The sequence below is a fragment of the Phoenix dactylifera genome, chromosome 14 (genome assembly GCF_051530095.1).
Source record: "Phoenix dactylifera cultivar Ajwa chromosome 14, Ajwa_hap1_PhDact_Kaust_v1.1, whole genome shotgun sequence".
In the NCBI taxonomy this organism is placed as follows: Eukaryota; Viridiplantae; Streptophyta; class Magnoliopsida; order Arecales; family Arecaceae; genus Phoenix; species Phoenix dactylifera.
In genome coordinates, this window is record NC_143203.1 from 21,561,819 (window position 1) to 21,576,058 (window position 14,240).

At 37.7% G+C, this 14,240-nt stretch overlaps 1 protein-coding gene across 1 annotated transcript; it reads left to right on the plus strand.

The window, feature by feature from the left end:
• The first annotated feature begins 496 nt into the window (after window positions 1-496).
• Window positions 497-13,472, plus strand: LOC103703551 (ARM repeat superfamily protein). Its single transcript, XM_008786439.6, has 15 exons — window positions 497-1,011; window positions 3,576-3,752; window positions 3,953-4,077; window positions 4,144-4,279; window positions 4,733-4,882; window positions 4,967-5,020; window positions 7,050-7,145; window positions 7,241-7,300; window positions 7,436-7,510; window positions 7,615-7,668; window positions 9,693-9,794; window positions 9,888-10,655; window positions 11,021-11,119; window positions 11,691-11,798; window positions 13,012-13,472. Exons 1-15 carry the CDS (start codon window positions 619-621, stop codon window positions 13,159-13,161), a joined length of 2,547 nt encoding a protein of 848 aa, XP_008784661.4. The 5' UTR covers window positions 497-618; the 3' UTR covers window positions 13,162-13,472.
• Window positions 13,473-14,240: the final 768 nt, after the last annotated feature.

Genomic DNA, 14,240 nt, shown 5'->3' on the forward strand with positions numbered 1-14,240 from the left:
GGTTGGAAAGCCAAATATTTCAAAAAGGAAGAGTTTGAAATTTGTTTAGGCACTCTATTTTGGGCTTTGTTCGAACTTCAATTGGGCCCGGCCAATGATATACCTAAGCCCGGTCTAAAAAATATATGGTCTATATTTAAGTCTAAATCCAACCTGAAATCTTTTGGGCCTAGCTTGTAGCTCAACCTGAAGCTGGCTTGGTCCGAGCCCGTCTTCTCAGCTCTATCCACCTCTTAGTTTATATGTTGGGTCAAAAAGACCAAATAGTGGCATTTTAGTCTTTTTAATAGTATAATAAAGTGCAACCTCAATTAATTTCCCGGCCCATTTTCTAATATTTTATAAGTTTTTTATTTTCAAAATGCAAATCCGGTCCAACCATCATACCCGGCGATCAGAGTCATCAGACGTGTGATTTTGTGACCCACTCGGTCTGCAGCCCGGGTTCGATGATTGGGAGCGACCTATAAATAGATCCGTGAAACCCCAACTCGCGAGGAGCCCTTTTCTCTACTGTTTCTCCAGCAACCACCGCCTCAAGAGGCGGCTGGCGGCAGAGATTTCTGGGTTTTGTAGCGCCGACGGAGCTCCAGGGTTTCTTCTACTAGGGTTTCCGAGATGCCGGCGACCAGCGCTCACCTGCTGTCCCCGGAGTCCCTGTCGGCCTCCGGGAGGGCGGCGGAGAGGTTGAGCCTCCCGGCGCTGCAGTCGAAGATGAAGTGCGATCCGGAGGGCTACGAGACGGAGCTCCTCCTCCTCTACCGCCACTTTGAGTCTTCCCTCCACCTCTTTTGCCATCAGTCCGCCCTTAACCCTTCCTCTGACCCCGCCGTCGCCAAGGACCTTGGCGACCTCGCCATGTTCCTCGCCCACGTCACTCCCTTCTACCTCGACAAGCTCGCCGATTTCCCCCGCCAGATTGCCGACTTGATCCGCTCCGATGCCCGCTCTCTCCCGTCCTCTCTCCGATGCCATCTCGCCCAGGCCCTGATCCTTCTCGTCAATAGAAAGGTACGGGAAGTAAATTTTCCCCTTCATTCCTTTTTGTTTTAATGTGAAATTTATAAAAAAAGGAAAGGACGGTTTTTAGTAGCCTGATGTTTTGGAATTGAAGATTGGAATGTATTTAGTTTTTGATTTGTTATCGTGATGAACACTCACCCATCTCTGCGTATGTTTGGAAGCTACCTCTTCTGAAATGATCAAATTGTTTGTTGGCCTTCTCTTTAAGTCTTAAGAAGAAACTGCTGACAGCTGAGAATCTTAGAAAAAGAAACTGGTTTGGTCCTTCTATCTGTTGCAAATAGGAAGGAAATCGTCAACCACCTTTTCCTTAACTGCCCTTTCGTGACCGGCATTTGGAATCATTTCTCCAGAAAAATTAAACTTTCTTCTCTACATAATGATATTGTTTGTCTATGTATTATCTGGAGGAAGGTCTAGTGACCGATGTTGAGAAATCAGTTGGGGCATGGTGACTGTCTACGACCTGCTGGTTGATTTGGTTAGAAAGGGAACAAGCACCATCTTCAATGACGTAGTTTCTACTGAGATGGATGTTCTTAATTCTATTATTTTCTTGTGGTCAACGAAAGGACCAGCTTTGTGGGGTTGAAGCATTTTAATATTTCCCCTTCCATCCTTTACCTCTTTCATTTCTTCACCTCATATATTCTCCTTCCTTCTACTTACCGAATGAAAGTTATCAGACACTCGTGCCTAATCTTCTTCCCAAAAGAAATGTATTAATAGTTGTAAGGATGATGTGTTACTCCCCAAAGAAATGCAACAACCTTGCATGTCAGAAGCCTTAGGACAGTCATCATGCTCACAGTGTTATGATGCTGATGAGAACATTGACCATTTATTATTCCAATGACCATGGGTTTAAGGAGCTTGGCAGTATTTGAGCTCCAAAAATGAATGGACGATGGATATTTCATGTCGGGGTATTACTTTTTTTTAGTAGATGCTAAGGAATAGAGGAATGGCTGGCAAGCAGTCTTTGGTTGCCCTATTTCTTTTGGTTGCTACGGAAATCTCGAAACTTGGAGGTATTCAAAAGGTTGATACACATCATAGGCATATCGTTCAACCACTTACAACCTCAGTCAGGAGTCCATTGGTCTTCCAACAATGTTCGAATCCACCAGCTACACAGGCTCCCCTTTTTCTTTTCCTTCTATAACAACCTTGAAGAAGCCTCTTTTTGTCTGCTGGGACCCCCTCAACCAGGCTTATTCCATCTAAATTTTGATGGATCCATGAAGGGGAGATGCACCAATGGTTATGGTTTCCTTCTCCATGACCATCAATGGCTTATCATCCAGATGTTTTGATTCATTTGAGCGATTGCACTGTTCCCTTGGCTGAATTGAGATTTGAGTGGGAGGGTCCAAGGTTGATGCAATCCTTTAAATACTGGGGATGTTGGGGTGGAAGGAGACTCCAAACAGTCATTTACTGGCTCCTTAATCCTAGATTTTTGATATTGTACATCCTTGTCTCAGCGACACGTGGATATTCTTTCCCCTTTTTCCTCTACCTTTGTTTTACATTTATTAAATGAGGGGAATCGAGGGGCCGATTGCTTAGCCAATGAAGGTGCATGAATGCAGGAGTGTCTTGTGTGGACAACTTATTCTTCTGTTGAGTTATGGAACTATGTAGCGGCTAATGCTAGGGGGTGTGTTTTGAAAAATTGTAACAATAAGGAACTCTTTTGTTTGCAAAAAGGGAAAACTCATATGCTCAATTAAAAGCAAAAACTACGACAGAGCTTCAAGATAAAGGGTCTTTGCATTATAGCTGATCATGGGCCGGGCCTCGGGTCTAAATTCTAATCATTTATAATCGAGCTTCGGGTTGGGCCTATGTAAAATTTGACATTTTCTATGCTCAAGCTTGACCCATGAACAACCTTACTTTGCATTCACTTTAGCCCCTTATGAAAAATGATTTTTACTCCATAAGTTAGTTTGCCCCAAACTTTGAAGTGAACCTCAATTTTGGATCAGTTGTAGTTGAACAGAAGCATTTTGATTTTGGTTTTATTGTTTTAGATGAAATTTTAAACCTACACTCGACCAGGCTTCAAATGTTTTTGCTTTTTATATATAGTAGATAATAACCTTATCTCAACTATTTGGGGGATCAGCTCTTCATTTGCCATGCATCAGTTTGAAATGCTTTTCAAGACGGCATGTTAACCTAATATTTATCCTCCACCTTTTCCATTTGGGCTTGCAACTACCATTGGCTATGTCTAATATAATAACAGATAAGTCCATAATTACATGACTCTCTTGATGTTAAGATAATTTAATGAGAATTTCTAGATGGAGAAATTGCCACCATAAGAGATAGGTGGAAATTCCGGGGAACTTTTGTGGTTTGTTGTTATCCTGATGTTCAAAGTTTAGTGTGTTAAAAAAGAAGGGTAAGGCTTTCCAGCATAACTTTCTTTCGGCCTTTATACTCTCAAGTCCATTAATTTGTTTCAAATGCCAGTTGAGGCTTAGTGTTCTTATTGAATTTCATAGTACTCACATGCACTCTTCTGTTCCTGTATTCAGATAATCGATATCGAGGAAACTCTTGAATTGTTCATGGATCTTCAAATTCTTGGGGACAGGACATTAAGAAAACTAGCCTTTTCGCATGTTGTACACAACATTCGGCGAATGAACCAGAAGCACAAAAATGAAGCCAAGAATCGCAAATTGCAAAATATACTTTTTCTAATGCTACAGGTCTGAAATAGTTCTTGTTCATATCTTTTCCATTATTATCTACTATGTAATTTTCCTTATATAGGATTTTTTTTCATTTTCCCAAATTTTGCCAATCCTTGTAATATCTGGTATATATAAATGCTATCTCATACCAACAATTGTGAATCTGATGATGCTGCTTCTTCACTAATGGCAGCAAGTTTGTGTTCCTTTTTCAGGGAGAGGAAGAATTAAGGGCCAAAAGGTCTCTTGTTATCCTTTGTGATCTTCATAGACGAAGAGTGTGGTTTGATGATCGGACAGCCAATGCCATTTGCAATGCATGTTTTCACACATCTTCAAGGTATATAGTTTCACTTTTGTATATTTATTGTTGATCAACAATTTCTAATAGTTTTTGTAACTCCAGGATTATGATAGCTGCTCTTGCATTCCTTCTTGGTTATGAACGGGTTGAAGAAGAGGATGACAGTGAAGCCTCCAGCAGTGAGGATGAAACCAGTCAACAGCCGCAAATTGTTATAAGCAAGGAGGCTGTTTACAAGGTCTTGTATGCTCTTTGCAATTATGTCCTTTGTTGCGTTCATCTCTTTAAAAGTTGCCCTCATTTTTGAGTCATGATAAGTAGTTTTAGCTGTAAATCTTGTTGGCATGCATGATAACCTTGTGAATGGTGAAGCTGACAAAGGTCAATGTTGTACAAGGATTGTCTCACAGCTAAGCATGAAAGGAATTTGAGTTGGTGCATTGACTTAGCGATGCAGACAACCATGTAACTGTATACAGTAGAGCACAGTTCAACAGCTGCTTACATCATGTTGGTTTTGCATGTGCTTTCTGGGATTTGATTTCCATGACGTGAAATATGCACTTATCATAATTATTTACAAAACGGTCGCAGCAGTTTGTGTTCTAGGGGACAATCTACTACCTGCAAGCAGAAAAAGATTTCACAAATGATCTCTGGTTGCCAACATTCTTTTCTTTCTTCCTTTCAGGCACATCACAAAGGTACTACTGCTAGCAAGAAAAAGAAGAAAGCTAAATTGCAGCGTGTTATTCGCAGCATGAAAAGGCAACAACGTATAGCATCAGAAAATAACAAATCCACTTACTATTCTCCTCTTACCTATCTAAAAGATGCACAGGTTAGATGTCACTTGTACTGCTTTTCACAGCTTTGATTCTGGTTGATTCCATGATAAGTGATTTTTTGCATTTCTTGCCTGCAGGGTTTTGCTGAAAAGTTGTTCTCTCGTCTTCAGAAGTGCAATGAGCGATTCGAGGTAGTTTTGTTTCACTTTATTCTTTGCTAATTGTACGTGGGGTTAAATTTCACGGACATGTTCTAAAGTCTCTAGTACTGATTTCATATAAGATGTCCTTGTTATTGTACATGTGCCACCACTGTTGCTGCCTTTGCTGCAGTAGTCCCTTTCCGTTGGTTGCTACTCAGTTTTCTTCATTATGATCCATCAGAAATCATGAGATAATTGTACAATTTATTTATTTAGTGTTATTCAGCTAGTGCTCTATTCAAGGTATGCCATTGCTGAATCGTGAATATATGTTTGGCTAGATGTTTCTAGTGCAGTCGCCAGTACAGATGGACTGGCAAGCATCCTTTTGGGGAGTCAAAATAATGCCAGAAATTCTAGATGGTTTGCTGTTTGAATGGAGGATACTTGTGAGGGTCTAGAAGAGGCATGTCAGGAGGATAATCCTCATAAAAAGTTCAAAAGAGGGGTTATGGATGGAGTATGAGGCCTGTGGGCAGATTTAAATAGGAGAATTAAATAAATAAAAAAGAGGGTTCATCTGTATTCTTCTTTCTTTTTCTTCCTTGTCTTCCTCAAGCTACCTTCTTTTTTTCCTGCTTTAACATATCTGAGCAGCAGATCTGTACTGTCATGCCACACAACTTGATCCCAGTAACTCCAGAAATTCTAACTGCATTATCCTAAAGTCCCTAGAGACATCCTTTAGGTAATTTTGTCAACATTACCCTACTTGAGGTTGGGAACCATAACTTGGTATTCCTTTTTTCTAAAAAAAAAACAACAAAAGAATATTTATTGCCTTGCCTGAATAACAAAGAGAAAATATAGCAAATGGAACTATAGGCGATTCAAATATCTATTATATATATATTGCTCAATTGACAGGCTTCATATGTTGAGTGCGATGTTTCCAAACTCCCAAAACTTCTCCTTGATTTGATTTGCCAATGATTTTGGAAAATATTCTAGTAAGTTCGACAGAAGTTGCACGCAAGCAGATCTCTTGCATCACAGCTTAATGAAGTCATATATGATTTCTAAATGGTATAATATGGGGTTACCTTTTGGATGTTTTCATGGATTTGCTATCAAAATTAGAGGATTCCTAAACATGCATGCATCTGTATGTTCCTAGTGCATATTTGTGTCATGAAGTGAACCCTTCTTATTTTAATGTGTACCCCATCTGCACTTCATGTGTGGCTATGAAGTTGGACCTGTGTCTATGCATGGTTTACTCTGCTTTTAGGTGAAACCTTCATGCGCCTGTATTTGAGGCATGCCTCTTGCAGTTGTCATCATCAAATCATTGATAAGTATTACCAAATATGTAGCATATAATTAGATTTTTTGGTGCAAGAATTTTTTTTGCTCCTCTTGTGTGAAAAGATGTTGTCCATAGCAACAGTGATTCTTCAGTTTTTTAAGAAATTTAAGGATTGTCACAATAATTTTATAGACCACATGATTTTTTGAACAGATTGTAATAACAGTCATTATTTATGAATGATTAGTAACTTGCAAATCGATGAATTATGCATGACCAATACTCGTTGTCTGAAATGATGTTATCTGCATGCAGACATTTTAAAATGTTATCTGCAGGTAGACATTCTAAATTATGTGTTTGTCTTAATTTTCTGAGTTTTTTGTGGAATTCTCCTATTTTCTCTCAATATTTTGAGTTCTTTGCTTTTTAGCCAAAGTAATCTCAAATGATAAACTTGGGATCACCTGTAATATATGGACTATGGCACTTTAAACCTCAAAAGATATATGAAAGTTTCTAACTTTACTAGGTTATTAACTGTTATTGCTTAGATTTTCAAAGGCTGAATCAAGTTATCCAATTTACTTGTCTCCATAAATTCTATGTAGGGAATATGATAATGTCCTTTAATTGATTACTGTTTTGTCATCTTGATGTATCTAATTATAATTTTTTCCCTGCATTATGTGTTTACCAGTAGAGCTTATTGCTTGATGTGCTTACCTGTGCTGTATTTGATTATGCTCAATGTTTACACAATTCCAGGTTAGGATGATGATGCTGAAAGTAGTTGCAAGAACTGTTGGGTTGCACTGTCTTATCCTGCTAAATTTTTATCCGTTTCTTCAAAAATATGTTCAGGTATGCACAGATGTTCATGAATATGGATACAAAGATAAACCTCAATCTGTGACTTTTCTTTTAATTCTTTTTTTTTTAAAATGTTTTTTTGGCAGCCTCATCAACGTGATGTCACGGAATTGCTTGCAGCAGCAGTCCAGGCCTGCCATGATATGGTAGAGCTTTACCTTGTTTAGTTTGTAATTATGCTGCTTTTCACAGTTTGTTTGGATCATGAGACTTTTCTGTTCATTTTTATTCTTGTACTTAATTTAACAGGCTTGGTAAATCTTATCTGATTTTATGATTAGGTGCCTCCAGATGCAGTTGAACCACTATTCAAGCAGATAGTAAATCAATTTGTGCATGATCGTTCTCGCACAGAGGTATTGTATAATATATGTTGGTGCGGCACATGCTTATAATCATGTATTGGTATTATATAATTTGGGTTCTAAGCTGACTTCTGGTACATCCTTTTTTTTAACAGGCTATTGCTGTTGGGTTGAATGTTGTAAGAGAGATTTGTTTGCGCATGCCTTTGGTAATAATTTCCACTAATAAACTAATCTCTCTCAGTTTTTCAAGTGTCATCCTGTATTCTTGTTTACATTTGATGTATGATTTCTATGGTCATAAAAACCTGTGCTAGACCCTCTAGGTTCGCCTTAACATTTTCCTGTCAATTTATGCCCAGTCGAAGTATGAGATGCAACATGTATTGACGTAATTGACTGGAACTTTGTACAATCTAACTTTGTTGCTTCTTTAAGAATTTAGTCATAATTCATAACAAATGGACACATTATTATATAAGTGGGATGAAATTGGGCATCTCATTGGATCTTTGAAAACTGTCATTGCAGGTCCGAAGCCTTTATTGAGTGAAGAGACTTTGCTAACTTATTCTGTTATAAGTAGGTGGCCTAAGCACCGACTAGTCAGCACCAGCAAATTTTTATGGTTGATTAGATTTTACATCCACTTGTATCTCAAAATTCAAGATTTTGTTTGATGCTTTCATTAAAATCATGATGTCATTTGCTACCAAGTCTATATGCTAGTTGAGCAATGTTGGTACTTTAAATCTTAGTTTGTGCCTTATGAATGTTTTCATTTTGTTCTTTGGTTTATTATACATTAACTTATGCAAATTAAATGTTTTTCTCAAGCAGAAATATGGATTAGAATCAGATATTGAAGCTCAGATATATTTGCAGTAAAATAACAAAATCAAATAGCCGTCAGTGTTAGTTGAATTTTATATGGTTTTTATCAAGGTTAGGTGCATGCTATTAATTCTTGCAATCCAAACAAGATACAACAGATATCCATATGTCTTTTGGTCCTTTTAAAAGTGACGCATATAACACAATATATAACTCAGAATATTCTTTGAATGTGTGTTAATATGAGATTGTTAGTATCAAGGTCTGTCGAACTGTGCTGAACTACTTGATTCGGAGAGTACCGAATTGGATCGGTCTGTTATCGGCATGGTTCAGTCCATCGGTTCGAAATAGAGGGAGAGGGAGAAGGAGAGAGAGGATAAGAGAGAGAAAGAGGGAGAGAGTGAGAGGGAGGAAGGGAGGGAGAGAAGGGAGAGGGAGGAAGGGAGGGAGAGAAGGAAGAGAGAGAGGGAGAGCTCGAAAGCCCTCATTCCATCAGCAGCGGGTTCCCCTTTTCTGTTTCAAAACAGTAATTTTTTTTTGAATATTTCAAACTAAAGTTGACAAACCATTTGTGGACTTTAGTTCTAAATCATCCAAAAAAGAAAATCAACAAATGGTTTGTCGACTTCACTTTTGGCAAAAAAATTCAGTACGTGCTAAAGCAGTACTGTACGGATCCGTACCATGCTGTATTGATTGCCAACTGGTACGAGCCCTGGTACTGGTACGGCGATCATTGGTACTTTGTATAACCATATAACATCTTGTTGACATTCTAATTCCTTCCTAAAGGAGGCCTTTAAAAATTCTGAAGAAGGAAAATGAATAAAAAAAAATCTAAGTTAATCCAAATGCCATCTTGATTGCTGTGCAGTTAGTTATGGATTCCATGCCACCTGATGTGCTCCTGCACAATAGAGGTGGTTGTGCTCATGGGTGGTGTTTTGGTACATTTAAACTTGTGGTGTGTAGAATGAATGGAGTGCATTTAAATGGAGATGCATGTGCGATGGTTGGTTTCATCGTTTTTGGGCAGATTTCTGTAGCATTTAAAAGCATATCACTTCATGTGTAATTTGCATAGATCGGTGCTATCTTTGTGTCCCAGGTTTGCATGTTACTTTAATCTACCCAAGCAACTTCCTTTTTTTTTTATTTTTTACCCAAGCAACGTCCCATTCTTTCAGTTAAAAAAAGATGCAATATTATCTTTGTTGACTTGTGTGACTATGTATGGCCTGCAACGTTACCAGCAATTGATATGTATATTGTTTAAGAAGCAAAAAGGTGTTTGTGCGCATATGAGATTAAACTTGTACATAGTTATGACTAGTATTACCATCATATTTTAGTTATTTCCTTAAACTAAAACAACTATATATTTCCTTGCCTCCAGTTGATGAATGAAGATCTGCTCCAAGACTTGGTCTTATACAAAAAGTCTCATGAGAAAGCAGTTTCGATAGCAGCTCGTTCCTTGATCGCTTTATTTAGAGAGGTTGGATTGTATACATTGTTCTAGATTTTCTTTTACCATTTCTGCTTATGGGATTGGTCCTTTTCTAATGATTAATGCTTAATTTCTTTGTAGATATGCCCTTCTATGTTGGTCAAAAAAGATCGTGGCCGTCCCATTGATCCAAAAGCTAGGCCAAAAGCATTTGGAGAAGTCAATGTAGCTAGCGTTGTTCCTGGTGTGGAGTTGCTACAACATGATGACTCTACACTCGATAGTTCTGATGATGAAACTAATGCTTCTGATACTGACAATGAACTGAATCAGTCACCAGCTCATGGAACTGATCATGACAGTGAAGCTGACCCAGAAGAAGAGAATGCTGCTGCAGAAGACAACGAGGAAGAGGAGGATGAACTTTCTGAGGAGGATGAAGAACAGGATGAGGAGGAAGTTGAAGAAATAGAAGATGGCATTAATGATGATGGAAGTGATTATGATGATCTGCGCAGTAGTGTTGATGGGGATGAGATGTTTGGTGATGATGATGATGATGAAGAAGAAGAGGAGGAAGATGATGATGATGATGATGATGATGATGGTGATAATGAAGAGATGATTGCAAATTCCAAAGCATCGAAGAAGTCAAATAATGGTGATCATGATGATGATGATGATCTCTCCCGTGATGAAGATGATAGTGATAATGATGAAGAAGCAAAGGAAGAGAAGTCTAAAAGACGGAAAAGGAAGTTTGTCAAAGATGATGGACAATTGAATGCTGCAGATACAAGTCTTCGGGCTCTGAAGAGACTTGCTGGAGCCAAGATGGCACCACAATTGGAAAATGAAACTGATGAAATTCTTTCAAATGAAGATTTCCGACGAATTAAAGAGTTGAAGGTTTGCTGACCATAAAAGTTATTATATTCTATTTATGGCCTTTGTCTTTCATGGATCAAGTTATTTAGTATTTGCAGTGATTGCTGAGAGTTTCTGTTCAAGTTTATTGAAGCTAAATATCTTAAATTGTGAATTGTTCAAATACATATATTATTAGTGTGATTTCTTATTACTGAGGATTTTTCAAGAAGTTTTCGTGAATTTTCTAAGCTATCATTGGGAGCCCCGTTTTTTTTTTTAAAAAATTTTCAAAAAATATGCTATGGTCACAATATCTATGAGAAAATAAAACATAGATGTAATTTTCTCCCAAGTATAAATTATTATTCAGATTTGACTAATTTTTCTATGTGTGCTCAATGTAGGCAAAGAAAGAAGCAAGGTTGGTTATGGCTCAACATGGTTTTAAGATTCCCTCTTCTGATCAGTTAACCGTAAAGCGTGTAGATCCAGCTAAACTTGTGGTGAGTTCTCATTTCCATGAGTTTAAAATTCCTTCTAGTTCATCCGTTAAACTATGAAGCAATGCAAAAGACTAGGACCATCATACCATGGGAGGGAAGGCTGCAAAAACAAGTCTCCCTCTTTCTCTCACACACATTTCTGGGTGATGGTGTTGTCGGTTACTACAGTCGTTTGACTATGTTTTCTTATTTTCCACTGGATACTGTTCTAATAGCTGTATGCTTTCAGTGGAAGTATTATTATCTATCTTGGTGTCTGTTGCCAAGAGTTGTGCTGACCCATAGCTCAAATGATCGACAAATATATTTGCAAGTTTGAGATCACGGGTTTGGACCCAGTTTATAAGTGCCATATATATATAAATGCATACTGTCTGTACAATTGAGATGGACACACTTCAGTTCCTCCCTCAAACAAATTTTTGACCTTATATTCTCATGTATCCCATTTGTATCTTGATTTTGTTTTTTTTGTTTATAGCAAAAACCTAACTATGACTCTTCATTAATTCTTTTTTCTTGTACTGATTTTCGTATCATTATTTAACCTACAAATTAATATGATGTGTAGGCAAACATAAAAAGAAAGCTGAGCAAGGAAGAAAGGCTAGCATTGGTGAGAGCAGGAAGGGAGGATAGAGGAAAGTATCAGGCCAGAACTGCTGTAAAACAGAAAAAGGTAAACCTGATACCAGACTTATATTATTGGGTTACATGTCGTCAGTCTGTTTTATTTGCAAACTTTGACCTTTCTGCATTTCCTTATATTTTCTGCCTTTTATAAGAGTTCCTTGGTCATCAATAGTTTACTCAGCCTGTTATCTTATTGCAGTTAGTGGCAACTAAAACTTCTTTCAAGCATATTGCCTTGAATTTTACAGAAGAAAATGTAAAATGATTTGCTTTTGCTAATTTCATGATTATAATGATATCATTATTTAAGTCCTTTCCTGTTGAGATGGTGTTGGCTATTGAGTGCAATTTTAAGCCAAGAAGCTTCATGAATGGATCCAGCAGGTTGTTATGTGAAGCTCCCTTCCATCAACCCTAAGAGTTGGAGCCAAATTCTTGGCTGAAGGTTGCTTTGAGGAGGAGAGGGAATGTTGTGATACCTAAAGGCTGGTTGGCAGGTCAAGATACCTGCTTTATTTGTTTCAGATTATGCTGCTGCTGCCAAGAAGCGAGCATCTGTTAAGTCATCTGGACTGTGAAGAGTCTAACAAAAGATGGAAGTGATAATTATTTGAGGCAAAAATATAAGCCTGAGTGATATTGGAAAAGTCTAAGAATTGTAGCTATAGACTTTTTAATTCTAACACAAGAATTAGGCTTGTCTAACATTATAATTGTGGCTGGCACATTTCTGTTGAGGAACTTTTTTGTTAGCTCCATCAAAGTTCAACAAGTGTCAGGTTGTGTCATCCCAACACCAAATCCATGATACAACGACCATCAATTTGTGATCCTTATTGATCATTATCTACTTTCAAGGTTACATCCTATCTCAAAGCAAATCATCGATCCTCTCAATGACTTCATCTCCTTTCCTCTCACCTATCTATCCAATAGAAATGGAATTCTCTTCTTACATGTACCTAATTGATCTTTTATGCATGCCCACCATGACAATATTGTTATCCATCTCTTAATCCTCTATTAGTGCAACACATAAGTTTTCTTTAATACAGTGATGTGAATTCTGCACTCCTGAGAACAACAGATGGAAACATCATAATTATAGACTCATGTACAGCAAATTGACTATCACTTTATGACACCAAAGTTATCTGCCTATCTGAAACTACATGTTGGTGGCACAACTTTTGTTCTGATACTGATAACATGGTATTAGACGACTCTACTGAAAAAAAAACCCTGGTATTGAATGACAGACTGGTGGTCTAAGTAATCGGCAAAAGGAGCATAAGAAGGCAATGCCTCTTGCTGCCAAGAGAGCAAAGGCTACCCGTTCACGACAAGAAAGGAAGAAGCAGCAAAAGCGATCTGGGAAGCTATTTTTGGGGAAGAAAGCATGGAAGTGAGAAGAACCATCTGGCACTCCATAATTGGCCCCGGCTCTTTTTTCTTTTTTCCTATTGTATGTGGGTTACAACTAAAATTTTGACTTAATTATGCCAACATCATCTTCTTCTTCTTGTTTCTGTTTGTAACTTGTATCTGTTTCAGATTGAGTGATTAACATCTGCAGAGTGCTGACTTTGCAGATTTTTTTCTCTAAATTTCAGCTCATTACAGAGCTGTCAGCTGGGGTGATATGCGGAGAAATTGTAAAAAAATTATGCTATCAAATCTTTAAATGGTGGCCTCTATGATAGTGGCAAGTTTGTCTAAATTACTGAAAATTTCCTGAATTTCCTGATTTCTTTTTCATTGCATGAATGATTCTCCAACATGCCATCAGATAATTGATTTTTCTTGCTGCAGATATTCTATTAATTTCTGATGTCTTGTTCATGGAACACATGAATTGCAAACTAATGATGCCAACATTTGTGGGTGGTCCTATTTTTTATTGTTACTACCTTCTTCAAATTAAATTTATGTGAACAGGAAGATACTTCTATCGGTAAATGATATGGTGAGAAAAAAAACAAGATGACGTAAAATTGTTTTTGGTGAGGACTTGACCTATTTCTTTAGTACAATGGAATGCCAAAGTTATACTATATGGATATCTCTATGTTGACACTAAAGGTCATAATTTAGTAGATGCGACAGCCGCATGCCAGCATAGACGAAGCTGTTCTGCCTGCTGCTTCGGTTGCTCCCTCTTCTTGTATGGCTTTACACCATATTGGCCAAATAAAATAGTGTGGAAATTTAGTTCTTAGGACAACAGATTGCATTGGTGCATTGATGTATTGCAAAATTAAACTGGTTAAGAGGTATGGCATGTTATTTCTAATCGTACTCGAGCATTATTTGATTTTGAATTTTAATCACAGTGTCTGAAAATGGGTAAGAGACCTGAGCTTTTTATTTTAGTTTCTTTTTTCAGTTTTCAGTGGAGATTTTAAAGTTTCTAATTTTTCTACCCTGATCGTGTTATTTGTCAAATACTACTTCCTCTGAAGTTTGATGGATGAACTCTCGAGTAATA